This window comes from Fukomys damarensis, unplaced genomic scaffold, assembly GCF_012274545.1.
Source record: "Fukomys damarensis isolate Sample0158 unplaced genomic scaffold, DMR_v1.0_HiC HiC_scaffold_11, whole genome shotgun sequence".
In the NCBI taxonomy this organism is placed as follows: domain Eukaryota; kingdom Metazoa; phylum Chordata; class Mammalia; order Rodentia; family Bathyergidae; genus Fukomys; species Fukomys damarensis.
Genome location: NW_022900923.1, coordinates 19,571,555 through 19,585,614, shown reverse-complemented (window position 1 = coordinate 19,585,614; position 14,060 = coordinate 19,571,555). Strand labels below are relative to the sequence as shown.

Genomic DNA, 14,060 nt, shown 5'->3' with positions numbered 1-14,060 from the left:
TTCGATCTCTTCTGTGCCCTATATAACACACACACACACACACACACACACACACACACACACACACACACACACACACACACACACATGGATTGTGTTTAGATGCCCCCCCCAAAGCCTCATGTATTTTTAGGTGGGGCTTTTTCAGGGGTGGCTGGCTGGCTGGATTTACAGTGTGTAATGATGCAATGTTAGGCACAAGGACAATAGGAGTAACGACATAAGTGCTACCTACCTTAAGTGGTCTGATATGCTTTTATATTTCATTTTGGTTTATTATTGCTAGTATTTGTTTGATGATTGTACTTCATTTTATTTAATAATGTATTATAGGGTTCTCTTTATTTTACAGTATCTGGGTTGTTGAATTCTGTTAAATTCATGGCATTGCACTGCATGAATGTACCTTAACTTATTTAGCCAGGTCCATATTGATGGATATTTCTATTATTTTCAGTCCTTTTGCTATAATAACCAAAGATTATGTGAAGTCATTTCACATAAGCAAGTATATTTGTAGAACTACTTCCTGATAGTGGAATTGGACATACCTATATCACTGAGTTGTATAATGCAATCCTGAGACCAGTTCAAACCTAAATCTCTATAAAAGTTGTAAAGTTTGCGGTATCTATGCTGTATCTCTTCTTAGATTATAAACCCTGAGAACAGAGTTTTTCTACCTCTCCTATTTCTTATCCCTGACTTACAGAGAGATAATACTTTATAAGCATTTACCAACCAATAAATATAATGTTATATTTTCAGGGTTTTCTTATATCTTCTGGCCTATGAAAGTCAACCATCCATAAGTCATCCATTACCTATAAGGATAGGTTTATGCCTTTAATTGAACTACTACTTAGGGATTCTAAGTGAAGGACAATTTCAAATGTTTTGCAGAACTAAACTTTATGGGCACACTTGAGATACAAGACAGAAGATATAAAACAAGAAGTGAATCAGGAGAAACGAGATGAAACAGAGAAGAATAGCTAATTCCTGATAAGAGGTGAATGTGATTTTTGTATTTCCTAGAATGCTTTTGGCAAGTGACAGTCATATATGGTATATTTGAAAAGCTATAAAGAATAATAGAACCAACAACTTCATATCTTCTGCCCAGCTTCATCAAAATCATCACATTTTCCTGTATATGTTTCTAGGGTATAAGAACACATTGAGTTCGTGTTCCCTACATGTGTCAGTCTAATATATTTTGCTTCCTTCTATTATCATTTTCTTTCCTTCTTTCTTTCTTTCTTTCTTTCTCTTTCTTTCTTTCTTTCTTTCTTTCTTTCTTTCTTTCTTTCTTTCCTTCCTTCCTTCCTTCCTTTCTTCTTTCCTCCTTATTGCTAACAACTGTTATGAATTTACTATTATTTCTAAGCATAAGTATATTATTATAATCATTTTTTCTGTGCTGTTAGGGAGCTACTTTTCAAATGCATTTCAAATGTAAACAACTAAATGCTAAGGATCTGTATTACACTTTCCAAAAGGAAAAGGTTTTTGAGAAAATCAGTTGCAAAACTGTTACCTGGTTAAGTCATTCTAAAACTATGTTTTAGAATAAGAAAGAGAAATCAAGGAATAGGAAGAAGGAATGAAAGGAGAGAGGCAGAGGTGGAATTATTAAGGGTTATTAGGATGGTCATAAGGCTGTACCAAGGCTGTTGCCTGGTGACATTTCTTTTTCAAAAATAGGAGACTAGTTGTTAGCCAACATGAAGATCAAATAGAAAATTGCTCAGGAATAATTATTTGAGAATAACAATTTATCACTAATGATATCATGCTACAAAGTTTTGCTACCATCCCAGTTTGTAGCAATTGCTTCATTACTACATGGGTCCTTAAATAAAAAGCACCACTGTTCTACAAGTTCCTGAGAAAAATGTTCTTCTTTTCTCAAGACCCTTGCCTACCCTCCTCCAGTGAAGAAACCTTCGCTCCCGAGAGGGAAGGAAGGCATGCTTAAAATGGACCAAGAAAGAGGCTTTTATGGCACATGTCTGAGTCCACACTGGTTTGCAGCAAGTGTCCCTGCAGCTGTCACACACCAGGGTATCAAGGGGATACTCAGGGGCAGGGCTAAGATCCCAAGCAAGAAGGGGATGAATCTGGAAAACTGGAGTGAGGAATTACAAGATCTGATATGACAGAGCCCTTCTGTTGAAGTGCTGGGTTGCTGAGGGAGATTGCATGTAATGTTAAAGACTTTACAAATATATCCTATGTGGCCATGGGAAAATGTCATTAATTTGATATAGGGGAAATGGATAAAAACTCCCAACCTGCTACATATCAGACACACCAAGTTTGTGCTCCCCAAAATTGATGAATGAATCCTAAGGAATGAAGTTATGAGTAGGAAATATTTATTGAGAGAGACAGTTCCTGAGAGACAGAAGGGAATCCGAAAGTCAGTTGTCAATGAGCCCAGTTCTCAAAGGAAGTTTTATAGAATAAAATCATGAAGTGGGTGCAATAATACAAGTCTAGCTGCTTAGGTAATATTGATCCAATGAGGAAGCAGTTAGCACAGCAAATATACATGGAAAGAACAAAGACTTTCCTTAGGAAGGGATGGATACAGGGGGTCTTGGTCACCCACAGGGGTGAATGATGTCTAGCTAGACCTTACTGGGCCAGGTGATACCAATTATAATATCCCCTGGGGAGGCACATAGGCCTGGTCATTCTGTCTTGATCTTGAGGCCTGGCCTTCAACAGATGCACCTCCAACCACAGTCAGAATATGTTTTCATCCTCTGCATTGATCATTCGAGGGCTTAACCCTGTCTGCCTGCTTAGAATAATTCCAACTAACTGAACTGCCTAAAATAATAATACTGAAAAAGAAAAGCATTATTCCATCTGTGATAAAGGGATTTATGGAACAAAGTAATAGGGGAAAAGAGATGTTTTGATGGATGCCTTTGTATAATAGAAGAAAATACTTTCAAACACAATTTAAGAAAGTTCATTTACATGCAAATAATTACAAATTTATGTTAAAACAATCTCCCGTGAAATCAGTCTCCAGGAAGACCACAACTTTGAAAGTTAAAACCTTATTTTTTTAAATTTTAAGCCACAAGATATAATAAAACATCATCTTAACATAGTAGGTAAGGGCAATCATAAAAATTTAACCTTTTGCTGGATATTTTGTAAAATGAAAGAGAAAAGGTTCTCTTCAAGAAATGACTCAGAGCAAGCCATTTTCTTCTGTAGGCTCTTGGGGTCCACGTGGTCTTTATATCTTGAGCACCAACGAGGCACAGGAGATGAAGGATATTTATTCAAAGCAAAGGGGAATATTTTGAGGGGATTAATAATGTTTCCTTTACGGTGACAAGTTTCTTCAGTTTAAAATTTCACTGAATCTTTTTATCACATCTCATAGAAATGGAATAATTCTCATGGTTGAGAGGAATGATTTGTTTTGCATTTGATAGGCTCACTAAACTACACATACACTAGAAGACAAAACAAAACACACCTACACAAAAGAGGGTGATTCAGAGATACGGCCCTGAACTTGAAGTCAGAAAAGTTGGTTCTTTCTTTCTCCATTTCTTCTCATTTATGCAATCTTGGACAGATCATCCAACAATTTCTAATATGTATGCAAAATAAAGATAATGAAATGTATTTTCCTGGCGTATAGTTTGTGATGAGAGTCAAATGAAATGACATATATGTCTTTAAAGACAATAAAGTATTATCTAAATGTAAAGCATTGTTTTTTTATTACAAAGAATCAAGTCGCTGGAAGCAGAATAGAGAAAGTGATGCAATTTAATTCATGGCTATGTAGTTTTGCCAGATTCAAAGGTACATGAATTATGGTACAGAGTGGAGATTTTTCATAGCATAGGCAAGCAAATGAACTAAACAAATGAACAAATGAACTAAACAAATGAATGTTGCTGCACACAAGTGTGTTTGTACTTAAAATACTATTTTTAGTTGAGTATTTCTCAAGGCTTTGCAGTGGAATTACCTGTGATGCTTGTTAAAGAGAGCATATTCCAAGCAATCTCTGGCTTTTCTGAAGGGTGGATTTTACACTGTCCCTTTTACATACTGTTCAAGTGATTCTTGAGGACTCCAAATTTAAGATGGGCCACAGTATAGAACAGCCTCCGCGGTAAGTCAATTTGAGTTATAAAGACTTTGCACAGTGTGGAGTCTTATTTAATACAACTTCTTTGGTTTATGAGGCACATGTTTCTTACTTATGAGGACAAGGTTAGATTTTGCAACCCTTATGAATCACAGAAGAACAGATTTCATGAGATCATCTGTGGTCGGGGAACAGTGTCGACTGAGAGGACCTGAGGTACACAAGGGTAATCATCTCATCATTTCCAAAGCTTCTGTTGACTTTTTTCACTGTTCTTGTACAACAAAGTTTCATTTTCCTATTTGCAGAGTAGCCCTTGCAAACTTTGTGAGCAATACTCCTTTGGACTCTTTACGTGGAGTTGCTCAGACAGGAAAAGGTACAGCCTGTCCCCACCATTACAATTAGTGATAAATACTGGATTAGTATTTGTTTTTATTTTGGCATAAAAGAGATGGATTTGGGGTTCAGGGATACATAAAAATGTTATGTTTTCAACTTTTGAAATTTTGACTGCCAAGATCCCCTTCCCTGGGAATAAATTACTATTATAAGGTAAAGATATGGTTTATTTTTCTCACCTCAATTTTTCCCCTACATCCTTGGAAGTGGCAATATACTTCACTTTGATTCCACATAGAAACATACTTCTCAAGAGTCCCCCTAAAGCAATTATTCCCTTCTCCTGCAGCAAACTGTGACCAGACACACAGCTTGGAGGTTTCTCCTAATCATAAAGATCTGGGCAATAGATTTGGAGATGAGCAGAAAAACAGGGATATGGGAAGGAAGGAACCTGCCTCAAGCAAAAATAACAACTGAGCAAGAAAGACTGCTATGCAAGGAGCCAAGTAAATTCTATTCACATGTTTCTCACCTGATTCTTATGTTAACCCAAAGATTCTCATGTTATCCCCATTTACACATAAGGAAATAGAGACAGAGAACAGCAAATTGAGACTAAGCAGTTGGTAAATAAGAGGACAAACTCAGAATTTGTAAAAACACATCTTTCATTTCTAGGTCAACAGTGTTTCTTTGGTGTTATCATCCTCAAAATCATTTCTGGGCAATCTGGGTCCAAAACCAAGAATTACTGGTTAGATAGCAGAGTAAGGCAGATGCCACAGTAGAAACGATAATGTTTAATGCATTGGTCTAGGGAGAAACAACTATTCCACACTTACTTTCTAAAGCAGACAACTCAACCTTGACAAAGATGTGATGGCACCTAGGAGTAAGAAGTTTCCCCAATCTACGCAATCTCAGGAGAAAATACACATTTACTTCAGAAGTAGAAAATGGTGCTACAACATCTTTGCTCCACCATCAAATGTTTATAACACACCCAAGAGGTGCTTCACGGACGACCTTTCCACACCAGCACAGTTGCCACTCTGCTCTTGGGCTTGTGGTCTGCTGCACCTCCACAGCGCTCTCTTTAGGCTCTGCGTCCTTGAGGGGCCCTGCCCTCTTGCCTCTGCCTTGTCTCATCCTATCTCTCGCCTGTCTCCCTCTCTCTTGCTGTCACACACATCCTGGTTTCAGCCACATGGAACCGGTCACTATTCCGTACCTTTTGCAAAGTTCACAGTTTCAGACACAGAGAAAAAGCTTTCTGCCAGTTGACTCTTCCTCAGCTCTTCACACACATCCTGGTTTCAGCCACATGGAACCGGTCACTATTCCGTACCTTTTGCAAAGTTCAGTTTCAGACACAGAGAAAAAGCTTTCTGCCAGTTGACTCTTCCTCAGCTACTCCAGGCCCCTGAGTCAGAGCTAGTTGCTTCCCCTCAGGTGTTCCCTCAGCACCTCTTCTTTAACAAAACCATTTCCTACGTTACATTATTATAAATCCCTTTGTTCAAGGCTAGACGGAAAGTCTTCAGCAGAAGGACTGCCATTTCTTATCTCCACATCCTAGTACTACATAGGTACAATCCTATGGCACACAGTAAGCCTGAATCACAATTTGCTGAATGAATGAAGTTTTGAATCAACAGGGCTGCGCTATGAGGTGTGATCAACGTATACCGTCAGTGTTTAAATAATAATTAAAATGTACCTAAAGTAAAAGACCCACTGCTGTCAACTCCCCTCAGAATACTCTCCTTACCTGTGAACACACTTATCCTTTCATTCTTGTCTCTCTGAAGCAGTTCTGTAAGTCCTTTTTCATGAGTGTCTTTCTGGGGTACGATCAAAAATACAGTGAATGCTGCTGCTGAGTGTCATCCAACGGAAACATAGGCTTGTAAAAATACCACACTGTGTCCTCACCCACTGTGTTAACAAGATCTGGTATTATGGGACTTCCAGCTCTTCTCTAAAGTCAAAATGATCAGAAGAGCTGAATGTTTTGAAACGATTCAGAAAGTTGAGCCAACCACAACAGTGCAACTAAAGTCACTCACCGAGGAAGACTTCCAGAACCGTTTTAGAAAATGACAAGAAAGATGAAATACCGTGCTTCCTTGAAAATAAGACCTCCGGGGCGTGATGGCACACACCTGTAATCCCAGCACTCCGGAGGCTGAGGCAGGAGACCAGCCTGAGCTACACAGTGAGTTCCAGGTCAGTCTCAACTACATAGTGAGACCCTGTCTCAAAAAGCAAAAAAACAAAACAAACAAAAAAAAGAAAATAAGACCTAACCACAACAGCCTACGCAGAACCAGCCCTAGCTGGTTGGTGTCATGGGTGATGGCCAGTGTCATGATGAAGATTATATCTCATTATTCTCTTGCTCAGTGGCTAATCTGTAATGGCAAGAAAAGCAAGTAAAGGTTGAGAGGGGCTGGCATTTTTTTCTGGTTCGGCCTTATTTTCAGGGAAATGTGTATTCAAAGTGAAAAGTATTTTGAGGGGCATTAATAGCAATGTGCTCTTTACTATAATCATAAAAGAGTTAACATTCACCATATTTTTAATCACACTTTGCATTTGCCATCTCTCTTCCAAAGCACACTTAGAGTACTTTTCACTGATACTTGTGTTTTGATTAGCCACTGAGGAAAGAAAGTTGAGAATTATTTCTGAATGAAATGTGTATTGCTAGAGTCCATATTTTGGTGATCAAATAGGAAAAGCCCTGTAAGCATTTTGTTACTCTAACAAAGCAACCAAACTCTCAGAATTTCTGACATCCCAATCCTCCACTATTCTAAGAAGGTATAACTAATTTACAACAAAAGCTTCTCGATTTAGATCTGGCATAGCTCGCTCTTTCTACTTTCTTTTCTTTTCTTTTCTTTTCCTTCCTTCCTTCCTTCCTTCCTTCCTTCCTTTCTTTCTTTCTTTCTTTCTTTCTTTTTCTTTCTTTCTTTCTTTTTCTTTCTTTCTTTCTTTCTTTCTTTCTTTCTTTCTTTCTTTCTTTCTTTCTTTCTTTTTCTTTCTTTCTTTCTTTTTCTTTCTACCAGGGATCAAACTCGGGACCTTACACTTGCAAGACAGGCGGCGGCACCATTGAGCTAAATCCCCAGTCCTTAGCCTTTTTTCCTTTTTTTTTTTTTTTCATGTATTAATTTCACAAACATTCATTGATCACTTACCATTTCCCAGGTACCATTTTAGGATCTGGGGATGCAGCCGCAAACAAATTAGACAATAATCCTTCACTAAGCTTTTTATTCTATTGGCAAAAAGAGATGATAAATAAGTAAAATATGTAATATACCTGGCAGTGATAAGTCCTAAAGAGAGAAAGGTCTCAAAAAAATATTAGGGGAGTCAAACTTTAGACTGAATAGCCAAAGAGGGCCTTCCTGACATTTAAGACAGAAGACAGAAGAAATGAAAGAGCAAACCATGCGGATATTCTGGGCAAGGCAAGGCAGCAGGGCAAAGGTTCAGAGAGGGGAATGAGCCCAGAGCACTCAGGAGACAGCCAAGAGGTGGTCGTGGCAAGATCAGAGGGAGCCACGGAGAGTGTGTGGGCACTGGGGCCAGATAGGTAAATGGTTCCTAGAGACAAGGGAACCACAGGCTGAAGACCCAGGTTTTGAAGAATCAAATGTATGGATGTGCAAACCAATGAGACTTCCCACGGGAGTATTAGCAGAAGGGACTGCGGCTGAGGAGCCACAGTCAGAGAAGCAAGGGGAGGGTGTCCGACCTAAGAGTCCATGGGTGACAGCAGCCTTGTGGGTGGTGAGTGGTTTATTCTGTTGGCATCAGAGTCCAACGTGACTGATTCTAGGGAAGAGGGAGAAGCCTGGGAAGTGGCAAAGAGCACAGAGGAAGACACAGGCCCCTCCGAGAAAGCCAGCAGTAGGGGGATGTGAGAGAGAAGAGGGCAGCCAGTGTGTTCAGGGAGAGGTGGATCTGCACGGGAGAGCCAGGGTTCAGACTCCAGTGGAAAAGCCAGAGAAACAGCAAATTTTGTAGATGACTCTGATTTCGCATAACACAAGGCCTAGGAAAGGATGGCAGGTTTATAAAGACTGTGAGATCAGGACAGGAGACTCAGTTCTCTTCTTACCCAGTTTCTTTTCTCTTTCTCAGTTTTCAGTTTATTTTAGTTTTTTATTCGTCCTTCTCTTTTCCTCTTTCTTTCATCTTTCCCCCCTTTATATCATACCTATACATTTATTCAATTTATCATAAGTTTTCTTATCCTATTTTTTCATTAGCAGTCATTTTTCTTCTGGCCCTCGTGTGTCCAAGCTTTCTTTCTGTCTTATCTTTTAAACTTCCCTTTAGAAATGGGTAATCTTGTTTCCCCCCAGCTTTCCTTCTCTCACGGCTCAATGTTTCATCCTAGTAACTGGGGATGATCCATGTGGTTGTTTTTTAAAGCCTCCGATGTTACCCCAGAGAATACCTTGTCAGTTGCCCAGCAACCTTATGTCTTCAGCACATAAAAATGTCCCTTCCCTCACCTGGACCTTGACAGGTTCCATCCAGTGCTCCAGCTTGTCGGCAGTGATATTCTCTGGCAACATGACGGGATCGTTAGGGGGGATTATACACGATGGAAAACACACTGCTCCTGGATGAACACAAATTCAAAGCAGAGAGTGAGCTTCTTTGTTTGCAGTCTTTTTCATTCTGCAACCAAAAGCTTCAATATTCCAAGAGCAATTGCTTTTTACATCGCGGTTCATCACACTGTGATAGTCTGAAACAGGCCTGATACTCATATAATGTGCACTTTTAGGGATATTTTTACACTAATTGGTAAAGAGCCACTCTCACAAGCTAATTCTCCTGCCCCTAGGTATCCCCTCCTCCGCCTGGTCCAATATTCCTTTTCTCTGGGATTTGTGAGTCTCTGCGTGATCTAGTAATTCTGAGATGGATTCTTGGTCCAGCAGACACACTAGACACCATTCCAGTAAGCTAACAAGCAGAACTCTATTCTGATTGGCTGATGCATTGTAAGTATATTTAACCTTATTCCTGCTTGTGTGGTCTCCCGGAAGCTGATAATTGCAGCAATTACTACCTAAAATTTGACTAGTTGTGGGAAAAAATAGCTCAGAAATTATGAAATTACTCCAGGGATATCCTGTCAGTTGCTACACTGACTATCATTACATCAGCAGCCAGGAGACCTGTGCAATTGAAGGAGGAAACAACCAAAAATCAGAAACAGAGGTTTGGGCCATTTGTTGGTCCCTAGGAGGCAAACCTTGCTGTTTCCTTATTGGGGGAATCCAAGTGTCATTTAAAATTCTTCTCAAGGCGAACACATTCTCAGGGTTCTCTGTTTCTTCATCTATAGATCTGATGATCTCCTAGTTTCTCTTCAGCTGTCAGTGTCTATGTTCCATTGTTTTTCAAAACTTTAATAATAATAAAGTGCTACACCAGCCTTCGGGACTCTAAGTACTAGAGTATCTAATATTTTATTACAGTAATTGGAGGCTTTGAAAATAAGCATCTATTTATGATTCATTCAAGGGCATATCAAGGCCCGGTGTGGTAGTGCACGCCTGCAATCCCAGCACTTGGGAGGCTGAGGCGGGAGGATTGCTATGAGATTGAGACTAGCCTGGGCTACATAGTGAGTTCCAGGTCAGTCTCAAATACATAGTGAGACCCTGTCTCAAAAAAACACCCCCCCCAAAAAAAAGAGGCTTATCAAGCTCTTTGATCCTCCGGGCCTGACCACAGGACCTCACTAGGCAAGAACATTACAAAGGTGATAAAGAACCATTTCAGAAACTCATGAGTATTCTACTGAACACACCTTATACTCAACGGCATTATACAGGCTAAAGTGCTCTATAAAATTACTCCTGCGTGATTCAGGATTTAGGAGTAATCTTACAATGTTTCACACAACTTTTAGGGACAGCCAGGGAAGAGTTGTGTCAACATCACTGTAAACTAGTTCTGGCCAGGACCTCTAACTGTAACTACTTGAATAAGAAGTTGATCAGAGGACCTGGAGCCTGGCCTTCTACAGAGAATGAGTGGCTAAAGATTAATACAAGTAAGTGCAGTCTCAAATCATCCCTTTCAGGAACTCTGCATTTCTCTAACAACCACTAAGAGAATGAAGGATTCTTATACACAAGTGATTATGACTACACATCCCCTCCTTTCCTCTCGGAACTATAATTACTGCTACAGATCCAATTCAGCTCTGCAACAGAGTGGGTAATGCGTGAGCAGACAGCCACATCAACTTTATACTTGTGTGGAAGACTAAGGAGAACAAATTTAATTGGGCCATAGTAGCAGTCCATCATCCCAGCACTTGGGAGGCTGAGGCGGAAGGATCATCTCAAAGTTGAGGCTGACACGAATGTTTATGGATACATATGTAACCATCATATATGGTTACATATGTGATGAGGCCTGTCTGAGCTATATGTGTTCAGAGCCAGCCTGATCTACACAGTGAGACCCTGCCTCAAAAAACCAAACCAAAACAAATAAAGGGGAGAGAGAGAGAGAGAGGGAGAGGGAGAGGGAGAGGGAGAGAAAGAACAGATTTATCATGAATTTTATTTGTACTGAAGCAGCCAAGAATTAATTTGCGCTTCCATTTACTTTTTAGGGAGAACAGTGTCACTGATTCAAGATCCAGCCAGGCTTAATAAAATGTTAACTTGGGAACAGATATCAGCATTCCTTCACTTTCTTACCAATCCCATGTCCCTGCTCACACTTGTACTCCAGGAAATTCAGCTCTGAAGGAGGTGGAGGGCATTCCCCTTGCAGGTTCTTACACAACTTGAATTCCCGGGTCCACAGCCCCTCTTTATTGCACACAATGGGAAGCTAGAATATCAAAGGTGAAGAATGTCCTATTATTGTTTTGATAACCTCATTAAGAATGGAGAAAACGTGGCCTAATTAAATGGCAACATATTTCAACTTCTAGAATGTGGGCTAAAAGACACTGTAATGAACTATGCTGGAAATAGCAAAAATTAAAATAAAATAAAATAAAAGAGGCAAACCAAGACATCTCCTTGTTGTTTCCATGTAAAAAAAGTCATGAACAATTTTGACATTGATGAAACTTGTCAACAAAATATTTCTTTTAAGCTATAAGGATATGTTGAGCTATTGACCATAACCCATGTAATCTGAGATATTTTTAGAAAATTCCCCCAGATGGTACTCTTTTTCATTGATTCATGCATATTGTCACAAAAATGATGCTTTCTGCAAATATCTAGGTGTTTTTTCAAGATGAATTTTGTTCTGTGAAATCAATTTTTAATTTTTCTTAAAGATCTATTTTTGCCTTTGTATTAGAATAAGCACATCATAGTTTCTTTTGTTCTATTCCCTTTCTCCATGTGCGCTGACTTGTATAACTCTTAGCTTCACACCTTCAATAATCACAAGGTAAACTCTATCTAGAATACAGGAACTAAGTAAAACCAAGAAAATTAGATTTTAGAAATATAGATGGTCAAATCTTTAATTCAGTTCTTTAACTCAATCAGTGGAAACATAGATGTTTTATCTTTTTGGGGTCTCATATCATATTCTTTCCACATCTGTTCCACAGTGCTTACTTTTGAGTGCTGAACACTAACTTAAGGACATGTGGCAAAGAGAAGTCAAAGTCATTGATCGGAAGAACGTTTGACTTCCTGTCTCATGGATATGCGTAGTGCCTGAAAAGATTCCAAAACAAAATTGATTTTAGTCCCACACCCACTTAAGACTACACTTTTCATTTGAGATCTCCTGTGCTAAAATCCTACAGAGGATAACAGTCATGCATCACTTTGCACTTTGCTGAGGAATCTGTGTTCACACATACACACACACACAAAGTCAGGATGCCAGAATTATTTGGAATGCACCTGAGTACTCTACCCATAAGATTCCTCTTCTACCCTCAAGGAAGTTCTGAACTTGAGAGAATATTCCAAAACATATTATCTTCTTAATTTCTTATTGAATAATATTGTATGAACACCTCTGGTTAGAATCCCAGACATTCTCTGTTGGGATTATTTTCAGTCCTTTCAGCTCAACACTTTTGGCATGGCAGTCAAGATTTGTATATAGTGTAGTGTGATCCCAAACAAAGTCCAAGGAGTCTTCCTTACCCTTTCACTTTCCTGCTTGCAGTTAAGCACACACTGGCTGTCCAAATTGAAGCCATTGGTACACTCATACATGCCTCCAAAAACAGGAGAAGGAGGCTCGCACACCACTGGCATACAGCTGCCTTCCTCCCAGACTCCACCTTCCAGGCACTGTATCTTCAGGAACTTGCTGATGAGACACGAAACAAAATTGGCCGTTAGATTCCTCCAGAAGGTCATGAGAGAAGACTGGATCTTCAGCAATACAAGAATAGGATTAGCAAATAGGCAGGGATAGATGGTTCTTGTTAACATTTGTCTGAGCACCCCAATCTCAAAAAATGGTAATGTTCGTTTATTGGCAGTGGCAGTAGGTATTGTATAGTAACACTTGATGTATTACTCTCAAGAGGGTTTGATAAATAGTGCAGCATCTTGATTGCTTATAGCCACGTTTTCTTTGAGATTCTCATCTTGCAGAAGTTTCACATCTAAGTACAATGGAAAATGCTAGGTATGTGGAATATAGAAAAGATTCTCATACACACTCAGGGAAGTAATCAGATATGATTTAGGACCATCAGTGTTGATATGATGACATAAGTGATAAGTTGTTAGTATTTCTTATTTTTTGAAGAGAAGAAAAAACTGTAGGAATATGAGTATTGTTTTAAAATAGACTCAATCTAGCCTTCAAAATGCCCACTAACCTCCTTGAACTGCTACAATTGTGTTGCTTGCAAATCTGTTTTCCCCTGGAAAATTTGTACCTTTCACCAGATTCTCAAAGCAGGTTATGACTCATTATTGTCCTGGAAGAACTGCCACTCCCCCCATGCACAGACCCAACCTCCAACCAAAAGGCTGTGCTTGAGGTGGAGAGAAGTCAAAAGAATTAGGTTTCTTGTTACTGCAAATTCCATTCCATTCCCCTTCTGATTCTCTGCAGCCTGAAGGTGATTTCCATTTGTGCAGTTTTAACACATCCACTTCTGACTCAGAACAATCCTGGCTGTAGAAAAGCCGTGACTCTAAAATATAAATAGCCCTTGGCCATTGGCTGTGGCCATCACGCAGTGCTCTTTGGTCAGCATTTCTAGTATCATCATGCCCCTTTTTAATTTAATCTGCCCATCATCCTATGCATGCTTTCAACTGGCAGTTGCACAATGGTTTCTGTGTGGCCGTCCAGTCCTCTAATCATGTATTAGACTCACATTTATCACTTTGTCATATAAATGTGTCCAAGTCTGTTTTTCCCATTAGATTGGAAGTTTCTAGAAGGCAAAGGCTATGTCTTATTCTTGTTTTAAATTCTCAGATATTAAACAATATCTGGCTTATATTGGGCATTAAATAAATATTTGCTGAACTGAACACATTGGGATGACTAAAGGGTGCATTATATGATAAATTGAATC

At 39.3% G+C, this 14,060-nt stretch overlaps 1 protein-coding gene across 1 annotated transcript in view; it reads right to left on the bottom strand.

Moving 5' to 3' along the window:
* Pappa2 (pappalysin 2) overlaps positions 1–14,060 on the bottom strand; it is a 340,416-nt gene that overhangs the window by 42,985 nt on the left and 283,371 nt on the right. Inside the window, exons 20-22 of the mRNA XM_010630208.2 lie at positions 12,661–12,829; positions 11,233–11,368; positions 9,016–9,125 (exon numbers count right to left, since the gene is read on the bottom strand). Of these exons, the coding sequence (XP_010628510.2) occupies positions 9,016–9,125; positions 11,233–11,368; positions 12,661–12,829 (415 nt within the window). The remainder of the gene's footprint in view (positions 1–9,015; positions 9,126–11,232; positions 11,369–12,660; positions 12,830–14,060) is intronic.